This window comes from Frieseomelitta varia, unplaced genomic scaffold, assembly GCF_011392965.1.
Source record: "Frieseomelitta varia isolate USP_RPSP 00005682 unplaced genomic scaffold, Fvar_1.2 scaffold_650, whole genome shotgun sequence".
Taxonomy (NCBI): domain Eukaryota; kingdom Metazoa; phylum Arthropoda; class Insecta; order Hymenoptera; family Apidae; genus Frieseomelitta; species Frieseomelitta varia.
In genome coordinates this window covers 16,823-38,482 of record NW_025110424.1, presented here as the reverse complement: position 1 = coordinate 38,482, position 21,660 = coordinate 16,823, and the positions used below count along the sequence as shown (strand labels likewise).

At 29.0% G+C, this 21,660-nt stretch overlaps 3 protein-coding genes across 6 annotated transcripts in view; all 3 read right to left on the bottom strand.

Moving 5' to 3' along the window:
• Positions 1-5,688, bottom strand: part of LOC122534954 (inward rectifier potassium channel 2-like) — a 47,896-nt gene extending 42,208 nt beyond the window's left edge. The window contains 1 exon segment of the mRNA XM_043666061.1: positions 3,118-5,688. Within this exon segment, the coding sequence (XP_043521996.1) occupies positions 3,118-3,398 (281 nt within the window). The 5' untranslated portion in view covers positions 3,399-5,688.
• A 3,035-nt stretch (positions 5,689-8,723) lies between these two features.
• On the bottom strand, positions 8,724-11,101 carry LOC122534956 (oxidoreductase-like domain-containing protein 1). 4 transcript variants are annotated; one of them, XM_043666063.1, is made up of 3 exons: positions 10,680-11,071; positions 10,403-10,603; positions 8,724-9,190 (listed from the first exon to the last, which is right to left on the bottom strand). In XM_043666063.1, exons 2-3 carry the CDS (start codon positions 10,442-10,444, stop codon positions 8,804-8,806), a joined length of 429 nt encoding a protein of 142 aa, XP_043521998.1. In that variant the 5' UTR covers positions 10,445-10,603; positions 10,680-11,071; the 3' UTR covers positions 8,724-8,803. The 4 variants fall into 4 exon arrangements, 3 of the variants coding, with proteins under 3 accessions (XP_043521998.1, XP_043521999.1, XP_043522000.1); XR_006308025.1 differs by lacking the exons at positions 8,724-9,190; positions 10,680-11,071 and adding exons at positions 10,218-10,318; positions 11,078-11,095 and having other exon boundaries at positions 10,403-10,470; XM_043666064.1 differs by lacking the exons at positions 10,403-10,603; positions 10,680-11,071 and adding an exon at positions 11,078-11,101.
• A 411-nt stretch (positions 11,102-11,512) lies between these two features.
• On the bottom strand, positions 11,513-13,427 carry LOC122534955. Its single transcript, XM_043666062.1, has 3 exons — positions 13,184-13,427; positions 12,009-12,165; positions 11,513-11,941 (listed from the first exon to the last, which is right to left on the bottom strand). The coding sequence occupies exons 1-3, from the start codon at positions 13,341-13,343 to the stop codon at positions 11,554-11,556; spliced, it is 705 nt and encodes a 234-aa protein (XP_043521997.1). The 5' UTR covers positions 13,344-13,427; the 3' UTR covers positions 11,513-11,553.
• Positions 13,428-21,660: the final 8,233 nt, after the last annotated feature.

Below are 21,660 nucleotides of genomic sequence, written 5' to 3'. Positions count from 1 at the left end.
TCATTTCTAATATGATTTTCATGATCATTTTTAATACATAAATTTTATTTGAATAGAAATAAATTTTCATTAAAAATATTCATCCAAATCATTCATCTAAATATTATTGTATATACAATAACTTGTATATACAATTTTATTTTTAATATTATATAAATAATTTGTTTCTAGTTGTTTCATTTTTAGATATTTCCACATTTCTCACAAACAGAATCTAATCTAAGACTAACAGAATCATCTAACAGAATCTAATAATTCTTCTCATTAAAAGAAGAAGAAGATGAGCGTGTATTATATCAAGATTGGTTCGAAATAGTTTTCGACACTTTTGATTATCAAATGATTCCATAAAATTGGTAGGAAATCATAAAGAAATGAAAAATTAGCATTTCAAATTAAAACAAATTCGCTCTCTGTGTGTAATACAAAAAGTTTAAAAAAAATTCACGTAATATAAAAGTAAAAGAAAACGAACATTTCCGTTGCCTAAACCAACAAATACAATAATTCTACTTTATCGTTGATGTTAATTGCATGAAAAATACATATTACAGAAAACATTTTGCACAATTAACGCTAATTTCACCAATTTTTCAAAGCTGCGAATATTTTTTAGTTGTTTGTAACAAGAAATATTCATTGGCTGAGTTTCGTATGGCACGAGTAAGTTTATTACATTGGTGTTAATTTTTTATTCATTGCATCACACAGAAGCAGTAAGTATATGAAGGAAATGTTGAATTATGATACATAACATTTCTTTTCTATGCTCTTATTTATCACAGTCGCATTGCGAATTAAAATTTTCTTAATAATTTTACAATTTATTTTATCATATAAAAAAATATGAAGTTGTGGCATTATACATTACAAAATAAATTCTCGTTCTCTGAGAAATGTTAAAACTTCATATTTTTCGTTGATCTTTCATATGTACAAAGATATTTTATGGAGCAATTAATTATATATATTAATTAATTAGGTACAATTAAAAATATATCTTGAAGAAACCATTATATTTCAATATTATAGTGTGCAAAGTTAACATAGAATACGAAAATCTGCTGTGTCTAGATCTCGATTCTATTATAAAATTCTGAAGATTTTTAAAACGAAAAGTATGAGATTCAAAAATGGATCAAACTATGCAGGAACTTTCAAACTTGCAAATCTCACAGAACAACTCTTGCATTCTATAGTTGCTGAAACTATTAAACGATAATTACGCGCCAGATTTATTTACTCACTATACTATTCTACTGTCTGTTCTATTTACTACTAAACAAGTCATTAAAAAACGCTGAGAAGCAAAAATAAAAAATAAAATATATACAACAGAAATAAGGCTCTTTTCTCCTTTTAACTTCTGGCGCTGACAACTGATTCGCGGACCATAACGAGCGACCGAACCGTATACAATAATTCGTCGCTTTCTTTTTCTTTTGAACTCGTCGATACGATATCACTGGATAGAAATGATTAAGAAGTAATAAACCTTATCGTTTGTTTTGCCTGGGTTACATTTAAATATACTTAAAACTGAGAAAATGTTGCAGACATCTTGTGACAAAAAGTTCTCGACGTGCAAGGCACGTCATTCCAGCGCAAGAGGTTAAATTAAAATCACCAAACTAAATTTGCAAAATTGTGCAAAATCGTCGTTATGTGGTTGAGTTACGTTCTCCGCTGTACGCAACAGATTTTATCTGTACATGCGCGGACAGAGATCGAAGACGCTGACGTCGTGAATCCCTGCTTCAGGCGTCTTCCGCAATTAGGCGATTCTATTCTCGTCCCGAAAAGCAAGATTTCTGCCGATCGTGGCAAGGAAACGAGAGCGACGCTATTTTCGCGGAGTCGCGCGGGCCTCGTATTGTGATCCAGTTTTCACGACGACGTCGCGTGTATTTTTGACGGCACTGCCGAAAATCACGTGGCGCCATCCACGCAATTATCTCTGTGTTCCCGAATGAATCCTCGAGGGATCGGTTCCAAATGGCTCCCCCGCTGATTTCGACGATCGTGCGTGAATTATTTTTGTTTCGCAACGTTCAACGTTTAGTGAGACGTTAAAAGAGAAGCGTTTATAATGTGGATTACAGTGGCTACGAAATGACTTCAGGCTCATAACAAGAGAGACGTATTTTGTAAATTTTATGTGTTTCTGCATGTTATAGACAACATATTGCTGCGTATCCTAGTTTTCTAAAAATGTAGTCAAACGCAATCTAACTACTAACGCATTCATATACTGATAATAATTAGGTCCATGTCAACCTTTAAATGAATAATTAAATTCGAATATCTACTCTAAGCTATAAAAAAATTGCTTGATTTTGAAATCTTCGATTTCAGTTAATTTTATTGCTAATCTCTAATGTCGGAGAAAATATAAAACACAAAACAAAATTAAATAGTTTAAACTTTCATAATGTAATACAAATTACTATAGTCACCTGACCCTGTGATACCATTTTACAAAGAATTTTTAAAAAGTGTACTATTTTATTAAAAGTTTTATAAAATATATTATATTCAATCAATTTCTCTACTTTTCTCTTGTATAGTTAATTGATTTGGTAAACGAACGGCTCAACTATTGAATATAACAAACAAAAAAAAAAAAAATGTGTCTTAACACTTTTACGGCAGCCACTTTCACATATATATTTGACATTGGTTAATAAGAATATTAATTTATTATAAAAGATCTACTAACACTAGAACAACCATGTCAAAATATTCTACATATAAATTTTTATAATTTAAATGATAATTGAAATAAATGAATCTATACAACTGTATTTCTATCCAAACAGAAATGAATATTAATTTTGACAAGAATATTTAAGCACTTTTGAGAAAGGAAAGTCTGAAATCAATTATATTGATGAGTTCAATTCTTGTTAAAATAGTAATTCACGTTAAAATAACTGAATTATACAATTATTTATAAAACGTCTACAATGATAAATAAGTTCTAATAAATAATACATGTTTCTTACACGCAACTATCGTTTTAAAGTGTTAAGATTCTCGAGCGCCAGTGTATATGTGTATACATAGAAATGTCTATGTACATATGAATAAAAAAAGAAAACGAAATAAAAAATGCACCTGCTCAGTAAAGGACCAGTCTCTCCCTTGAAGCTGATTCTGCTGAAAGTCCTTCTCTGGAAGTTGCTGAGGATACCGCGTTTCTGTTTCTCGTTGTTGCTTCTTTCGGTCTCGTCTGCAGAGACATCGCACACTTTTATTGCAACCGCGGTCGTAGGTCGCGTCGAGTTCACCAGCAGATCGTTCAATGGCACTGTGTTGTTGTCGGTGGCGATCGTATGCTCATCCGATTCCTCGTTGATTCCTTCTTTCGTTAAAGAACCCTTTTCGGTTATGAGCATTTCGTTCGACAATCTCTAGTCCCCTCCCGTGTCTCTTTTCCTCCTTTATTTACAACTTGCTCGTCAATTCTATCAATACAATAAGAAGCAAGATCTCGTCTCACATCTAGAAACTGTTGAACTTCTCTGTTTGAACGCTCAAAAATTCTACGAGGTTCAAAGGTGATCAAAAAACAATAGATCTTACTAGCACTGAACACAAAGGAGATGGAAAAAGTTTACAAAACACGCGTTCGATGAGAATCTAGAAATTCACAATCCTTTTGCCAAAGCATTGATTAATTGATGACCGTTTCCTATTGACGGTGTTCATTCTCCTTTTTCCTTGTTGAATTCTACGCATTTCAAGAAACATTTAGAGATCAATCGAACCATTGATTCGATGGTGTTCGAAGAAGATGTGGAAATTAATGATTCTACCTAGTTAATTTTCTTTTTCTCGAAAATCATCTAATGTTTCTATTCGAACTCATTGGAGGAAAATTTTATAAGAGATTCAGAGTTATAAACTTTTCCACAGCTTTCAGCAACGAGATACCACCTTATCAATGGTCATAAAGTTTTAACGATGATTTTTGTTGCCAGAACGACTGATTCACAAACTGTAAATCGGACGATAATCTGAAACACGTTTCTCAAACGTCGAGCACCATCGCGTTGTACGTCAATCGTATTTACAATTCGCCACGAATGCCACTCACGGTACACTTCTACCCAATGAGATTATTTCAAATCATTTTTCTGTTATGTTACCATATTTCCTGGTTACGACATGTGGATATAATTTTCTATTGAATTGAGCACCGTCGATTATGTTAGTTGAACCTACAGCGAAATAGTCGATAGCACTATCGTTAAGTCAATGAATTGAAACAACGTTCGTTCATCTACAATGCAAACCGAGCACTCTTAAAATTCACACTTGCGTCTGAAGTTCCACGGCCACGTCCACGCGTCGTACGATTTCTCGTACAACCGCGACCGTACATACATATGCTATCATTTATTCTCGTCCCGCTTCGTCATTCTTATCACTGTTCCGGATCCGTCCGACCATGATCATCGCGATAATCAAATTTCTTTCAATTCGCATTCGCGCAACAATCCTCGGATCGATAAGAAAAACAAATTTCACTGGTTGGCTCTCGTATAACAAATTTTCATTTCGAATGAAATGGTCTGAGGTTCTCCTTCGTCGCGACTCGATGAAAGCGACTTGACGCGCGGTACGTTTGCACAAGAATCCTCAAACGAGATGAGAAGAAGAAGAATTTTAATTAATGTCATAATCGATTTTCACCGTGAATACTTATACAACCGGTCTAAGGTTCCTGTTTGTCACGATTGAACGATAGCACGTTGACGCACAGCGAACGAAGCGAGGAACAAACGTATTTGTCCAGTTGTCGACGTCTCCGTGCGCAGATTGCACGCTATTTCCAGCAACCGGGTACACGGGGCCGGCTCGCCATCATCCTCGTACCGAGGATCATTCATAATTCCCCACGACAGGGATTCTTTCTCTCTTTCTCTTTGACGTTGACCTAAGCACCAGCAAAGCGTGCATCACGTTCTGCACGCGTTGTACAAGAATTCCTCCGCGTGTTACGTTTCCTATTAAACGCGATCTCTCCTTTCTACTGGATTTCACGGCGAAAAGATGTTTGCAACCGATGTTTCGTCAAAAACGTTGATCAGTCTGGTCTTTCATCTCAACGATGACGGTCATTCTTCTTACACCAGTGAATCCCACTGTTCAGGAAAAATTTAGAAAGTATCGGACTCATTAGCCGAGTTTAAAAAGGATTGATACGCGGAATTTCACGATGTTCGAAGAGGATCCAGACATCAATAGTTCTTTCCTGAAGCGTTAGAGTCTATCAAGTGTTCGAAGTGACAGCGATGATTGATTCTCTCTTTTTCTGGTAGATATCACATTGTTTCGAAGTGAATTCAGGACACTTTGTTCCCTCTGGTCTAAAATTCTCGATCTCTCTAAATACTGAAATTCCCACGATGATCGATCGAATCGAAAAATCGCCGGTGGCGTCGAATTTGACAATGTTCGAGGAGAATCTAGAAATCGTGAATCCCTTGTTCGAAGCACTAGCCGATCGGGGCTCGATGCCGGCGAAAACTCGCTCGGAACCTGTCAACGCGAGAACCACTTCTGAGATTGCGTGCGCCGCGGTATAAGCGAAAATAATCCACGCACACGCGCGCGCGCGCGCGCGCGATCGCACACCGACGAAGTAGAATGTGTTTAAAATCGTTGCTGTTGAATGTGTGCGCTACTTTGCGAACATTGTTTGAACGTGTGGTATATCGGTGTGCGAAGAGGTACGCGTGAACGCGCCTACCAAATGGTGAATATATTTATGTGTACGTGTTTGTGTACATGTGGGAAGAAAATACGTCACATTGACACACGTACCGCATAGAAATAGAGCCGTGCGTGAATGTACTGGCGATAGAAAGACTTGACATGTGGGAGAACCGGAGATAAGATTATGTGAAGCCGCTCTAACCAATGTTTTCGACCTGGATATTTGCTGTAATTTAAAAAAATTTTTTTTGTGCAAGTCCTATTGCTACACCATTATATAGAACATATTGTGAGTCTAATTTTCTGATACAAATGAACTCTACGCTTCAATGAGATTGTCGAGAAAATCAAATTTGAACATTTCTTGTATATGCATACGTGAACTTACGTGAATTTCTATATCGATAAGTATAGACGAGTAATAAAAGGTTGTTTTATAATATGTTATAATATGTATGGAAACTACAGAAGAAAATTTTTCCATTTAGAGATTTGTTTTCGAAAAAATTAAATTTTGAATCGTTTGTTTATGGTATATTACATTTTATTTCAAACGAGGTCTGATTTTTACGTATAGAGTGACATCCAATCATTTGTTCATTTCTGAAAACTATGTCTCCAATTTAATTGTAATTTTGTTATACTTTACCATCATCTTATCTTGAGCTATAAAATTTCGCTTCATTTATATCATTAATGAAACAATAAAAAATGACACGTTAAAAAATTGCAATAAAAATTCATTTTACAGACATAGCGCTTCTATTCCCTATTTTAAACCATAGATTCGTCCTGAATTTTACGACTTACACGAATTTAAGCCCATGGTGTATGTAAGTTTCAAGATTGTAAATTTCATCTGTGTAAGAGGGAATCTGATACTCGTCGATAAGAACAATTAGATTGTTGTAAGACGATATTTTTATAGCGTAATGCACTGTATTTTTGATGAATAGAAAATGGCAGTTGCACAAATGATTCTGAGAGAATTTCGGAAAATGGCTTCTACGTGACTCTAAAACTGACTTTTGTTTGATGACCAGGGAAAATCGCTCGCTGTGAAATTGTTTTGCTTGTTGCAACAAGCGACTTTGTACTCTGTACGCCTATAGTTTGCACGTGTGCTCTTAAAGCTGTAAAATTTGTTTGACCCGCTATGTTCTCTTAGCACACAATTTTAAAACGAAAACAAAGAGAGAATTCTTCAATAATGGAAATACACTGTTCACATAAATTAGGGGATATTTCAAAATGAATATGAAGCCATAAAAAAAGAAGACAAATAAATTATATATATATATTATTAAATAATTTATATATATAATATAAATAATTTAAAAGAAGACAAATAAATTATATATATATATATATATTATTAAATAATTTATATATATATAATATTATATATAATATTATTAAATAATTTAAAAATATAAAAAAAATAATAATTTATATATATAATATAAATAATTTATATATATATATTATTAAATTATATATATATATATATATATATATATATATATATATATATATACGTCGTTTGCTTTTCTTGTTTAATAAAAAAAAAAAAAAATCAAATGCTTTTTTTTAGTGAGCAGTATATTATATATTTCGCAAGAAGGTTAGTAAGGAAGCGATGATATTCAATATCTTGCAAAGCACAAGCCATTTTTCTATTCGTTTACATAATTATCCGCTCATGCTAGCAGTGACCCATATCGCTTTGCTATATAAACAATCCTCTGCTCTGTTTATGTTCATGACAAATAGAAATCTCCCGAGGTACATCGATTAGAAATTTTCAGGTTGCAATAATCTAACCGACTTAATTGTAGGAGAAATCGAATGGCATGTTTGCCGAATTTTTTCCGCTGATTTCCATGCTACCAGCTGCAGGAATAGGAAAAAAAAAGAGAGCGCTACATAAGTGCACCTCCTCGTTCGCCAACACGTCAGTACGTGTCACACTACATTCTCCTGACTGGCGTAAGCGGCACAAGTGGCTTTATACATATGTATGCAATGTAAATAAGCGTGCACGTAATGTAAGCGGTGCGCGAAAATACTTGTAATACTAGATTATCGGTACGAACGGTACTAACACACATTGGTGATCAATCTAAACTTATTTTAATTAGTCCCATTAAAGAGCGTGAAAGTCTTGCCGCGTTGCTAACACCGAAACGTTTCAGATGCCGATTGAAATTCAACTCGTATCAAACGAAAATACAAAGTTATCATATCATGTGACAGCATACTATTTGCTTTCCAACACATAGTCATAAGTAGTATTTATCGTCCTATTGTTATTTTGCCCTTTTTGTATTGCTTTTTTATTCCTCATTTTTTTTTTCATACTTGTTAAATTTATAAATGTATTAACAGAACGTCTTGCATTTCAATTTACAATTTCGAATGATTGTATAACAGCAATGCTTGGGTTTCTTTTACCTTTTAATGAAGAAACTGGTTATCACGTCTCGGGAATCTTGTAAACGGAACGAGTTGGATAAATAGTAATAAAAAGATACAAATGGAAACTCTGGACTTGAAATATTCGTTACTTTTGTTGCAATTACAAGGCAATTGTAAGGGGTATTACAAAATCAAGTCGCTTTCGTACATCTACCGCCATCTGGAAACACGTAGTAAACCTTTGCAAATGGCGCTGCAGTAGTTTCGAAAATTTCAAGCAGCTGAAATTCGCGGCTGAATGTTCAAGGTGAAACTTCTTGCGAAAAAAAGGTGAGTAATTATGAAATCGTTTGCAATTGTGACAAATTATTGATCTATATGTAGAAAGTATATTTAAAACAATAAGAGTTTCCAGAAATAATGCAAAACTACATAACACGTATATATAGCATAGACGAAGTATCTGTATCTGTGCATATAGTTTCATTTTCATAGCCTATTTCGATTACATAGTAATTGGAAGAGATTCAAAAATCGTTATTGCAAGACGAGAATGAATAGTCAATTAAATGAATAGTCAATTAAATTAACATAAGGATTTATTGTCTAAAATTTCAACATTGTATATGTACATATATACAGTATTTTATATACAATATCTTTAATCTTTAATAATATTTCTAAATCGGAGCTCCATGGAAAGAAACGCTTTCATGTTAGGATCCTGTACTTTGTCCATGATTAATTTCTGCACATCTACATCGCTCTTTTCAAGAGTGGCGCTCAATTTTTCTGCATATTGAATCCATACGCAATTTGCGCATCCGGACATGCAGCAATTCGTAGGTTCTGACATATCATCTATTGTGGAAACGTCGCTTTCGTTTTTCTCAGTGGATTTTTCTTCAGATGATAATATTGACGATGTTCCATAAATACGTTCTTTAAATATGAAATGTATTTGTTGACAACTACGCCTTTGATTTTTGGTAATCAATCGGGAAGATTGAGCTAGGTTCATCCCTTTTATTACACCTTGTAAAAATACCTAGTCATTAAAAAAAAAAAAGTATGTAAGTATCTAGGGACAAGACCAATGTTAATTGATACACAATGTATAACGAAGTTTTGATGTAATAAATTAGTAAATAGTCGAAATAAATGTTTAGTAACTAATAACGTTAGATATTTTCTAACCTCGTTGCACGATAATCATAGACGAGATACAACATAAATTTAACCTCAGTGCAGTTTTCGTATTGAAAGACCTTAGAGCCCTCTTACAACTTTTAATATAACTATTAGCATTACCGACAGTATAAAACAAGATTGTGGTAATTAGTCAATGATTGCAGATATTAACTAAGGACAAAATAGATATAAGATACGAAGTCTCGTATCTTATGTTCTGAAGCACCAAATTTGAGAAAATCAGATTTTTTTATACCTCATGCGATTTTTTATATCAAACATGAGAATTATATTCAACCACCAAAGAATCAAAATAGACTTCTCATTCACTGCATTTTTGTGTGATGTTTTGAGAGCTTTGAAGCTTTCTTTTGTTTTGTAGAAAAAAAATGACTTTCTACCTTGTATATTAACTTATTATACAATTTCATTAATTCATTCTGCATTATGCAAATACAAATAACGTCGAGTAATATAATTAATTCAATTGATATTTCAAGAAGCAGAATGATATTTTTATACATCTACTGAAATACATATAATGCTTTACATAGAGATCTATAAAATATAAATTTATTAATCATCATTTATAGCTTTTTTAAAGATCACTAATATATGTACGTATAATGTATATACTCTAATTAAACTGTTTAAGGTTTTACATTAGAATATTTGGAATTTAAATCAATATGATTGTAATTGATATAAAATAATAAATATTTACTATTTGTTTATTATTTATTATTTTCTTAACTTAACAAAAACATAAGGAAAAAAGAAAGAACAAAGTAATATTATTATGTAAAGAAATTATGATTTTTAGAATATAGATTAAAAAGTAATTGAAAGGATTGAACTGCCGTTTTGTTGATTGATACAATTACTTCAAACAGAAGTTATTTGCTCTTTCTCTTTCTTTTTAAATATATTATAATTACTCAGCTTTGATATCTGAAGAATTTAGTTCTTGCGTTGCTCGTTATATCTAATATAAGTACAAGTTTTATTGTTATGAAAATTTATTAGAATTTTTATTATTATTAATGTTTTAAATTTAACAAAGTTTTACCTTTTTTTTATACAGATTTTTTATAATCTTCACTTTCACCATAGAATTCTACATCTCCCCGATGACTTCTGAACAAAGATCATATATTAATGAATTTTTTTATCTAAAAGTTGTAATTTTTATTTCTTCTAATAATTTAATTCTGCCTCCCAGTTTGAGTGTAAACTGCTTGAGCACAAAATATATTAAACACAAGCTTCGCTATAATTTTAAATAAAATAACATAGATTAATTTTTGTCATACAGAAATACCACATTAAATGTAAAAAACACTTACATATTAAAAGGCACAAAGGCACATTTTGTAATTAAGACAAAATTGAATACAACTTCAATATTGATTTCAAAAATGTAGTTTGATAAAGAATTAATCTATAATTATTTCCACTTTCAATCAATTGTATTCAATCTGTTTTTATTCTCAGTGATAAAATTTTCATAGTTTATCAAAGTAATAAAATTATAATAATTTAAAATAAAATAAGGGATCATTAGTTTGTAAGATATCTTTTAGTTTAGAATTTTGAGGTTAAACTCTATTTGTATCCATTATTAGAAATTTGTTCTCATGCCCAGGTACTGGTGAAATAAATATCTATTGATAATGGGTATAATAACTATAAACTTAATAATTTGATGATTAATGTATCATACACAATGTACATAAATACATACTTTTCTCATTCTAGTTAAAGTAGTATTTCTTATACGTATCAGATGCAAACGTATCTCGATATATGTGTGCGTCAGAGTTTCGGCTAGACGCAGTATTTACTCGCAGATAGAATTTTCTACGAGAGAGAGAGATAGAGAGAGTGAATCATATATACGTACATACATATTCAGGTAAACAGAGTTTAATAGAGTTCAGTATTGAAATGAGAATAAAATCTTTTAAAATGAACCACGATTTACTATTCTTACTGTTAAAAGAACAAGATAAGGAAATTCTTTTAATACTTTCAAAAAAATAAACAGGTATAAATAAGAGTTTATACGGTTAGATTAAATAAAAGTAAATTGATTTTGGTTTTAAATATTAACGATAAATTTAGAAAAAAACATCATCTAGAAAGGCGAAATATCCAATTTTAAAAAAATTCAGGCAAATTAATTATTTAAAAATAATTTTATTTCACTTATATCACACGCTATTGTTCTAATGGCTTTTTTTCTAATTCATTGATTATTTCAAAAACTCGATATTTTGCCTCTGCAATTAAATGTGGTGGAAATGTTTTTACAGTCATCGCCATACTTTTGAAAAATGTACAAACAGGATCGGTATCTTCTACTATTATTTTATTAATATTTTCTATTAATGTCTGTCTTTCAAGTGCTCTTTTTTCTAGTAAGTCTAAAATTTTAGTTAATTCGTGTTTGAATTTTTTCGTTACATTTGTGTTTTGTGTATGATGTAATTTTCTTTTTCTCAAAGGCGGTACATATGGTGTCGAAGTAATTGTTGATGTTTCTATTGAAACTTTTTCTTCGATACTGTTTTCTGAATCCTCTTGCAAATCATCCATATTACTATTACTATTATAAAGTAAAGTGGCTAAATTATTGTATTTTAGAACTTATATCGTGCACACGAGATATTTACCTTTTCTCAGAAGTTACATTATCTAAAAAACCTAATTGCTGCAATAATGGCCATTTGGATTTCGGTTTCGCTGTCGACCCCCTGCCATGTTTGTTACCCCGTTTTATTTTCATAAATGTGTCTCTAATATTCCGCCATCTTTTTTTACAATCAGCAGCTAAAATAAATTGATAACATATTTTTTTTTTATAGATTTCTTGTTGGAGAAATGTTCAAATTTTTGTAGTGACATTTTCAAAAAATCCATGACAAATTCGTTTAAGAAAATTTCTTTTTCCTATTATAAAATTATAATGATACTATATTTCAAAAATCAACTTACACGAAATACCTTACACGAAAAAAACACAATTTTCGATTATAATGCCAGAAGGGTATCTGAAAATGCCTTTGCAATTTTAATTCAGGATTTTCAAATATTTTATTCTGGAATAGAACTACTACCAGAAATTACAAATTTAATCATTCACGTAACGAATATCTTAATATTAATGACATCTGTCGATAGCATAATTATAAAATGAACATATATATATATATATGTATATATGTATATATATATATATATATGTTATTCTTGCTTTGGCTAGATCAAGTGGTTTCACTAATGTTTCGAGACAGATGTATTTTAATACATTGCGAGAGATTCACTGCGATGACAAATAAGTATAACATACAAACTTTTATGAGCATAATTTGAACAACTATAGTTGTTGGCTCTCGAACAATTTAATTATGATTGTAGATTTAGTTATATATGCACTTTTTACTGATTGAATATTATGAGTTTCCTCGGTTACCGTATAATTTTTTTAGTAACATTTCTTTTCTCTAACTTATTTTATTATAAGAATAGAGTAATATATATAATATATAGTGTATATATTACATAATTTTTTTAGTAACATTTCTTTTCTTTAATTTATTTTATTATAAGACTAGAGTAATATATATAATATATAGTATATATATTATATAATATATATATGTAAAATAAAATTAATTAAATTTTAGAATAATTAAATTTCTGGAGAGACAAAAATTATACACAAATTTTCAGCGGGATATCTGTGTCTCTAATTCCCGCGTTACTCGAAGATCAATTAACTGTTAATTATTATTATTTATTACCAACTGTATTTATTATAAAAAAAATATAATTATCGAATATTTACCTGTTCTTCTCAATTCATATGATATTTCTTTCCAAACGTTTTCTTTTAGTTCATGATTCTTATAATTTTCATCGCATATATTATAAAGGAAAGGGTAATTTGCGACATTTTCTATTAATTTTTCGTCCTCCTTGGAAGAAAATTGAAATTTTGCCGTCATGTATATCCGTATTATTATTGAAACTGACTGCAATGCGTTTGCGTCTAGACTGCTGCTGACGCAGGCGAACGCCAGACGCGTACGTCTGACGCGGACGCAACAGCAATACGCATGCGTCAGACGCATTTGTAGTGATGGTATGTTCGGACCAAATGAACGAATGCATACCGTCCCCCACTTCGAAGAAATTCTTGTGCTTATTTATTACACCAACACCCGTTTAATATAATTGACACGAATACGAACGCGAATTTGATCGAAGTGAAAGGCGAGCATTCGGTCGTTTTGCCTGAACGCAGCATGATACAATGCACATGTTTTTCTAAAGGCGGTTATCGAACGTTGCGTCTGTGCCAGACGCAAGCGTCTGACGATCGCCTACTTTAGAAGCAAGCTAGACGTAACCGCAGCCTGACGCTTCAGTCGCGATTTATTAATAAAATAATATATAAAAAAATAATACTTATCTAACATATCAAAATTTGTAGTAAAATTGTATTGTACAACAACAAAACTTATTTTTGATCAATTAATTTACTTCACTGTTAAAAAGTGCAATTTTTCCTTCGAAATGAAATATTTTACACAGAATAACACTTTCTTTAGATTATTATTAACAGGTTCTACAATAAAACCTACTGGTTTTATATTTGTGGCCTAAGTCATACATTTTTCGTTTCGAGATATTTAAAGGTTTGCGGTTGAATAAATTAAAAAAATATTTTTATACTATGAAACAAAATATTTCAGGAAATATTTGGTCTTGTAAGATAAGAATTTATTATGACTGTAAAATTTTGTATGTAGCTCATAAGGAAATATGATTTTTGAAGCTTGAAATGATTTAAACCATTTTCAAAATTAACTGAATGTCTTAAAACTGATTTACAATAATAAAAAAACAACGAATTTTATCATGAAAAATAATTCAAGTCAAATCTATTAATTCATATTTTTTAATTATGTTTCTAAGTAATTAATTCTTATCATTTTTTATTTTCTTCTCATCTTTCGGAAATGGGATTTTGAGTGATTTAAAATATTTCTGGTAAATTAATAGGATATAGAGTAATAAATCCTTAATATCTTTATATTTTTCTTCTGCTATTGCTCTAATAGTGGTGTATAATGGAGCTAGATGGATATTTTCGTATATTTTTTGTTCTTCTTGTTACTGAATTTTCCAGCTGTTTTACTGAAATAAAATTCTTCTGCTTCATTCGTTGTACCAAAAATGGATTCTTTTTTTCTACATAGATCTGTTAGTTCAAAATAATGTTCAAGAATGTATAAGTAATTCGTTTTTCTTTTCATTCTCATTTCTAACGAGCCAAAATCACAGTCATTCTGCAAAAATGAATGGCCAGATACCAAAAATTTATGATCATACATACATTAGTTAATCAGAAAAATCCCTAGAATAATTATCATGACCAATAAAAATCGGCAACAATTTTTCTGGATACGTGATAGTAAAATAATTAATTATTTTTCCATAAACAACTGACTTAGTCCATTATCAAAATGAACATTAACTGAATTCCGTTTAACGACGCAACAACTAACTCAATTTGACGGTTCAATTTTTACAGCTTTTTAGAAATTATATCAAATTATTTTATTTTGAAAAAATATAACGCCACTTATTTTTTTTTTAATTCTTGACTTAAACTACTTTTATAATTACCGGTACATTTAATCTAAAAAACATATTTCTTCATCATTCTGCAATAATCTTTTCCAATTTTTATATATGTATTTTATCTGCTTTGTTTTTCTTTTTTTTTTTATTAAGGACTAGTATCGATTTCAGTTTTTGAAATAATTGCGAAGAATTGGAAAAATATCATAACTATTCAATTCTAGGTTCTAATTCTATAGCACTATATAGTTAAATAGTGCTAATAGTTAATATATAATATTGTTATATGTTCTTTACGTTTCCTTTTTCTTTTCATAACTTCTTTCGATTCGTATTTAGCTAATAGCAACTCGCTTATATGGCAGTATCTGTATGAATCCACGTTTTTGCAATGCTCGAGTTTCTTTTCTCTGTTTTTCTTGCTTTTATCCATTTTTTCTTGGTTTTCATTTTTCTTTTCAAGAAAACCGTATTTTAGCCAAAAAACAATCTTTTTCGAGATTTTAACTACACTTGAATTTCAATGTCATTAATGTTTAATGTCAGTATTGATGTTTATATTATTATATAATTTAATTTTTTAATATTAGTAGTTAGTATTATAATGTTAATGTTAATAATAATCATATTGTATAAAGAATAAAGAATAATACATATGTTATTAACAATTATTACGATGAGCAAGAAAAAGTGTGATATTGTTCGTTTGAAAATATTTCGAAACGTATGATGCTGAAAGAAAATTACGATATTTGATTTCATTTCAATAATTTCGGGGCTGTGTACCAATATATATAATATAATGATTATATATTATTAGAATTGAAACACAGAATTAAAGTACAGAAATATACAGAAATGTACAGAACAGAAGAAATTAAAGTTACAGAACCGATATAGAACTAATATAATATCGCTCAGAACCGAAATGTTTTTTCCGATTTTTATATTTTTATATCTTTTCGAAATATATAACAGTTTGAAACAGTTATTTTCAGGATTATTTTAATCTCTTTATATTATTTAAAGAATTTTTATTTAATTTAATTTTAATTTAATTATGTTAAAAGAATTTCCCCTATCAGCGAAAGTAAATTTTCATTCATTGCAAAAATTGATTTGATTTCGACTTCTTTACACAACTTTCGTTTTGACAGATGATAGCATACTACGTGTAATATTGTATACTGAACAATTGAGCGACTGGCACAGATGCGTTTGTACCGATGTAATGAAAAAGGATATTTTTGTTTTTGCGATTCTCATACCATTGCACTTGTGCCAGATAAAAAATTATACATTTTAACACTCATTTTACTTATGTACATATATACGTATATCATATTTCAGACAAGAATTATGATTTAAAAAGAGCATTATAAGATATGTCAATAGATGTCTCATCGATTTTGATTTTTAAATATGTTTTGAATAATTTTTTTCTTATACATGTATCCACTGGCGTTTTCACAAGTAGCGACATAAAGATGTGTACATTTTCTATAAATATTGATGTAACTTCTTCGCAAAGAAATTGCAAAAAGCAACTTTTTGCTTAATAAATGTCGGTGGTGTCTATATTAATCAAAATGCAAATTCTACAAGAGAATTAATTTCTGTTATTTCTGTTGATCAAAGGCTCAGCAAGTTAAATGTACTGTTGCACAAAACAACAATTACTTTAAAAAGGAAAATAGGAAAGTATGAATCAGAAATTAAATACTGGAAAGATTTGAACTTGGTGTTTATGAAATATTATTATTTAAACTCTAGATGATCAAAGTGATCTTGAATACCTTTTAGAACTTGTAGGCTCTAAGATAATGAAAAGCAAAACAAAAATGTGTCGTACAATTTCGGCAGCAGAAGATAAAATTGAGAATTTTAGCAATGGGTAAATTTAAAAATTAAGCTAAACTATTATATGTATTTCAAAAATATAGTATACATTATATTAGTAAATATATAGTATATATTAGTAATAAATTAATAATAAATATATACAGATGATTAATAAATGTATTTTCATACTCTCATTCATGAATCTACATAGTAAAAAAATAATCATATATGTCTATATTTATATCCTAACTTAGTCTTCGAATTATAGATGATTGAAGAAAATGTTCGATGTGACCCATCTCGTACTTCAGTACATGCTACAGATGTGTTAAACTCAGCAGAAAGACTTTTTAATGTATGTTTTTTTATTAATTTTGTTTCCTTATTTTAGAGTTGTGGTAGAAGTTCTCGTCGTAAGACTTTCATCGAAAAACTTCGTCCAGAATTTCTTCGTCATATTTCTTCTTCGATGAAATTCGCCTCATGGCAAATATTTCCGACACATTACTGTTCGATACATGTAATATGAAATAGTGTTTACATGTCATAGCACTACCTGAGAGCAATCATCGCAAGTCGATTATTTATCAGTCTCTATCTGACATATTTATATATGTTACGAAACTCGTTGTGTCACATTGAGAATAGACCATAACTGTTCAAATATCAGTCATGAAATAAAAATCTCTTTACAAGAGGAATACAGATAATTGTCAATTTAATATAGGAAACAGTATACAAAATAACTTTTAGATAATAAAGGGAAAAAATTGTATATTTTATATAAATAATATAATTTTAAATAATTTCAATTTTAAATAATAAATAATAATATAATTCTGAATATAAATAATAAATAATTAATTTTAAATAACAATTTTAATTGCTACATTTTCATTTTTTTTATGAGAGTTAATTAAATAAACGAAAAATAATAATAACAACTCGATATTGAATCATCTATCTGTTTTCCCCTCGGGATAGAACGAATCTCCTTTGAAATCTTTTTTCAATATAATTAACAATTTCAAAAATATTGTAATTCCAGTCTTAAATGGTTCACCCAGTATATAACAAGTAATGTTAGAACGATATAAAAAAGAAAACAAACGGTATAAGGTGCTGTACTCTGTTATGTTTTTTCTTTCTTACGCCTAAAACGAAAAAAAGACGCGTGGAAGATGTATGTTTTATATTTTGTTTATTGTTTTTGTCCTCTTACCAGGCATACCGTGTCGTATCTTATTTCGTGTGTATTACAATATTTAATTTTAATTGTTGTATTAAAATAATAAAATAAGATTATAGATTAAAATAATAAAATAAATAATTAAAAAGTTGATTAACTTTATTGTTTATTGTTTAATTTTATTGTTTATTTATTGTATAACTTTATTATTACTGTTGATTAACTTTATTGATTAACTTAATTGTATATTTACTACATGTTAAGGAATATATTTATGTCATCGTAAAGATGGATATACATATAATTCCATGTATATTATTCGAGTGAAATATTATTCGAATAAAATTTTATATAAATATCGAGAATGAAATTTTATTCGACTAATGAACAAAAAAATAAAATAAAAGTTACGAGTAAAACAAGTTATTTGAAAATAAAAAATGATTTTTTATTCGAATAAGGATATGAAGGTTAATTAGCATTAAACAAAATTAGACGATTGCTTAAGATAAGCAAAAGATGTTTATGAAATTTTACGAAACTAATTAAAAAAAAATTGAAAGTAGAAACTAGAAAATTAATTTATCTATTATATATTATATATTAAATATATAATGAATATACTTAGTTATCTATTATATATTATATATATAATGAACAAAGTTATCTATTATATATATAATGAGTATACTTTGAACATTTTATATACGCATTTGTACGTATGCACGTTCATTTAAAAAATTTTATCTCTTTGTACTGTTAAAAATTTAATTAAATCTTCTGCACAATAAATTTATCTGAAACACATAAATCGTTATCACTATCTTGAAAAGGGTATCTTTTATTTACTTCATATAATGTATCTCTCATTTTACATTTCTCGGATTCTCAAATGTTATCCTTGAGGATTCTCGAATGTTATGTGATGTTTATTTCGAACATATTTATTTACAGCAAATAATAAATAAAACTTTATCCTTAAATTCCTAAATAATAAATAAATATAAATTTATTTATAATCAACGAATAATTTCTTGCCAAATAAAATTATTTCTTATTTTGCGTGTGCAAAGAAATTTGATATATAACGGATTGAACGAGAGAGATACATGCATCAAATGAAAGTTGTCGAAATACGTGAATACGAAGAATTATGATTCCCAGAAACGGAAATCCATAGGTTGGCATTGTTGCCAGCGCAACTTTCCTCGTCACTCGTGAGTCGTAAGGAAGAATATAAATGCCAGGACTCAGCCATTAGAAATTTAGATCTCGAGCTGTGCGGACGTGAAATAACGAACGTTCAGTTTCTTGACTATATTGAAAGACTGTTTTTTATTTTAGTCTTATTCATATATTTAGTTTCTAATTTTCTTACACATATGTATTTTATTTTATGTGATTATAGTAAGAAAATAACTATTGTGAAAAGAGTGAGAAAAAGGTAATAAAATAATTATACTTTATTGCGTTTGGAAAAATATAGCTTTGAAAAAATAAGAAGTATAAAAATTAACTATGAGTGTTTAATCAATCAATTAAGTATCAATAAAAATTATTTTCTTTATATTCTCGATTTTGTCTATTAAAATATATTGAAGAGAATAGTATATTTTTGGTTTGTAAGTCACATGTTCTTGAAATTTTCTACTAACATACAAATTACAAAAGTATTAAAGTTTCACGTTTTTGCGATTTTTTTTTTCGTAATCTTTACTTTAATTATTTAATTAATATTATAAGCAGAGTGACATAATATTTTTATAAAGTGATCGAGTGTGTCTTATAATTAACTAATTAATTATAATTAACTAATATAATTATTATTAATATGATTAAGTAATATTATTACAATATATCTTATGATAATTAACTTATATAACATCGTATTTTAAAATATCTAATTCAATTTAATTTATTTACAGGAAAAGTCTTAGTCTATTGTCCTGTAGTATGTACAAGGAAATACATCATGATAGCATGAAAAAATCAGCAAGGTAAGATGCAAAAAGACAAGTAATAAATATTAGATATAAAATAATATTAAATAAAATAATATTAAACTAATATTAAATAATAATAATATATTTTAATAATAATAATATTAAATTATATATATATATATATATATGCATGTATATACATAATATGTTATATTATATATACTTACGTGATTTGTGCATAAATTATATATATATATATATTTTAGATTTTTTTGAAGACTTTTAAAATCAATAAGTAGTGAAAATGGGACGTAAAATACATATATTTCATAAGTTTATATATAATATATGTTATTTACGTTTTTAATAGTTTATGGTAAACGTACAAACGTTTACACAGTTTACAAGTTAAATTACAAAGTTAAGTTAAGTTTAATTACAAAGTTAAAGTACAAGGGTATTATGTGTGTACAGCCTTCGTGTATCTGAAGTAAACCTGTGTTTACATATCTTTCACACATCCGCGTTAAGGATAAGTTTGAACGGTAAACGGTGACCTATAAACAGTAAACACAATGTCACTGTGTCTTGTGCAAAAACAGTCATAACAGGGATTTGTATTTGCAAATGACGAAGATATTGGGATGAACAAGCAACATATATATATATACACTCAGTTACAAAAGTTTTCATATACCATAAATTTATCCCCATAAATTTTAATTATTCTAACAAATATTTAAGCTATTCTACATAAAATTGTGTGTTAATTAAATTTAGACACATGTTAAAGAAATAATTGTTTATTAAACTTATTAACAAAAAAAATGTAAAATACAAAACCATAAAAGTGTTCATACACTTGTAATATTTACGTAAAATTAAAAAAAACTGAACTTAATATTGTATTAATGTCTTGTAGGTCCTCCTTTTTTTATCAATAACGGCCTGTAATCTTCTCGGCATCGACAAAATTAATGTTTTTCTGGAATAATTTCGTTCAAAGTTTTTTGTAAATGAATTTTTAAAGATTTTTCATCTGTAATATGATATTTTTTGATTCTATTACTTAACTCTGCCCAAATATGCTTGATAGAGTTGATCTGGGATGGTGTAACGATGAAAACCAGTTTTTCTCAATATTTTTCTCACAGTTTCTGAATGACAATTCTTGCCCATGGTTTCCACAATGTTGCGTTAATTTTGGTGCACTAATTACTTTGAATTATTTTGCACTAATTACTTTGAATTATTTTGCACTTTACGAATTATAGTACAAATATCACGAGCATTTAATTTTGTTGGACGGCCAGATCTAGATTTATTAGAGGTTGTACCTCTCAAATTAAAATTTTTTATTATTGATTGTGCTGTTGCATGACTTATTTTAACCGTATTAGTGATTTTTTTACAACATTTTCTTCTCGTAGTTGTACCACTAAACTGCGAGTATCTAAAGGAATTTGTTTTCTTGTCGATACAGTCTATTGTATATTATAACAAAGTATGTACTTATTATCGAGGTCGTTTTACACTCTAACTGAAGCTATGAAGCCAAAAGTCTGTATTTATAATACAAATCATTATGTTTTTATAAGGTGGTTCAAGTGTATGAAGACTTCTGTGATCTACTAGTTTACGTTTTCTTTAATTTACTTCGGAAATAGGTAAATGCATATATTGACGCAAATTGCTTGTGTT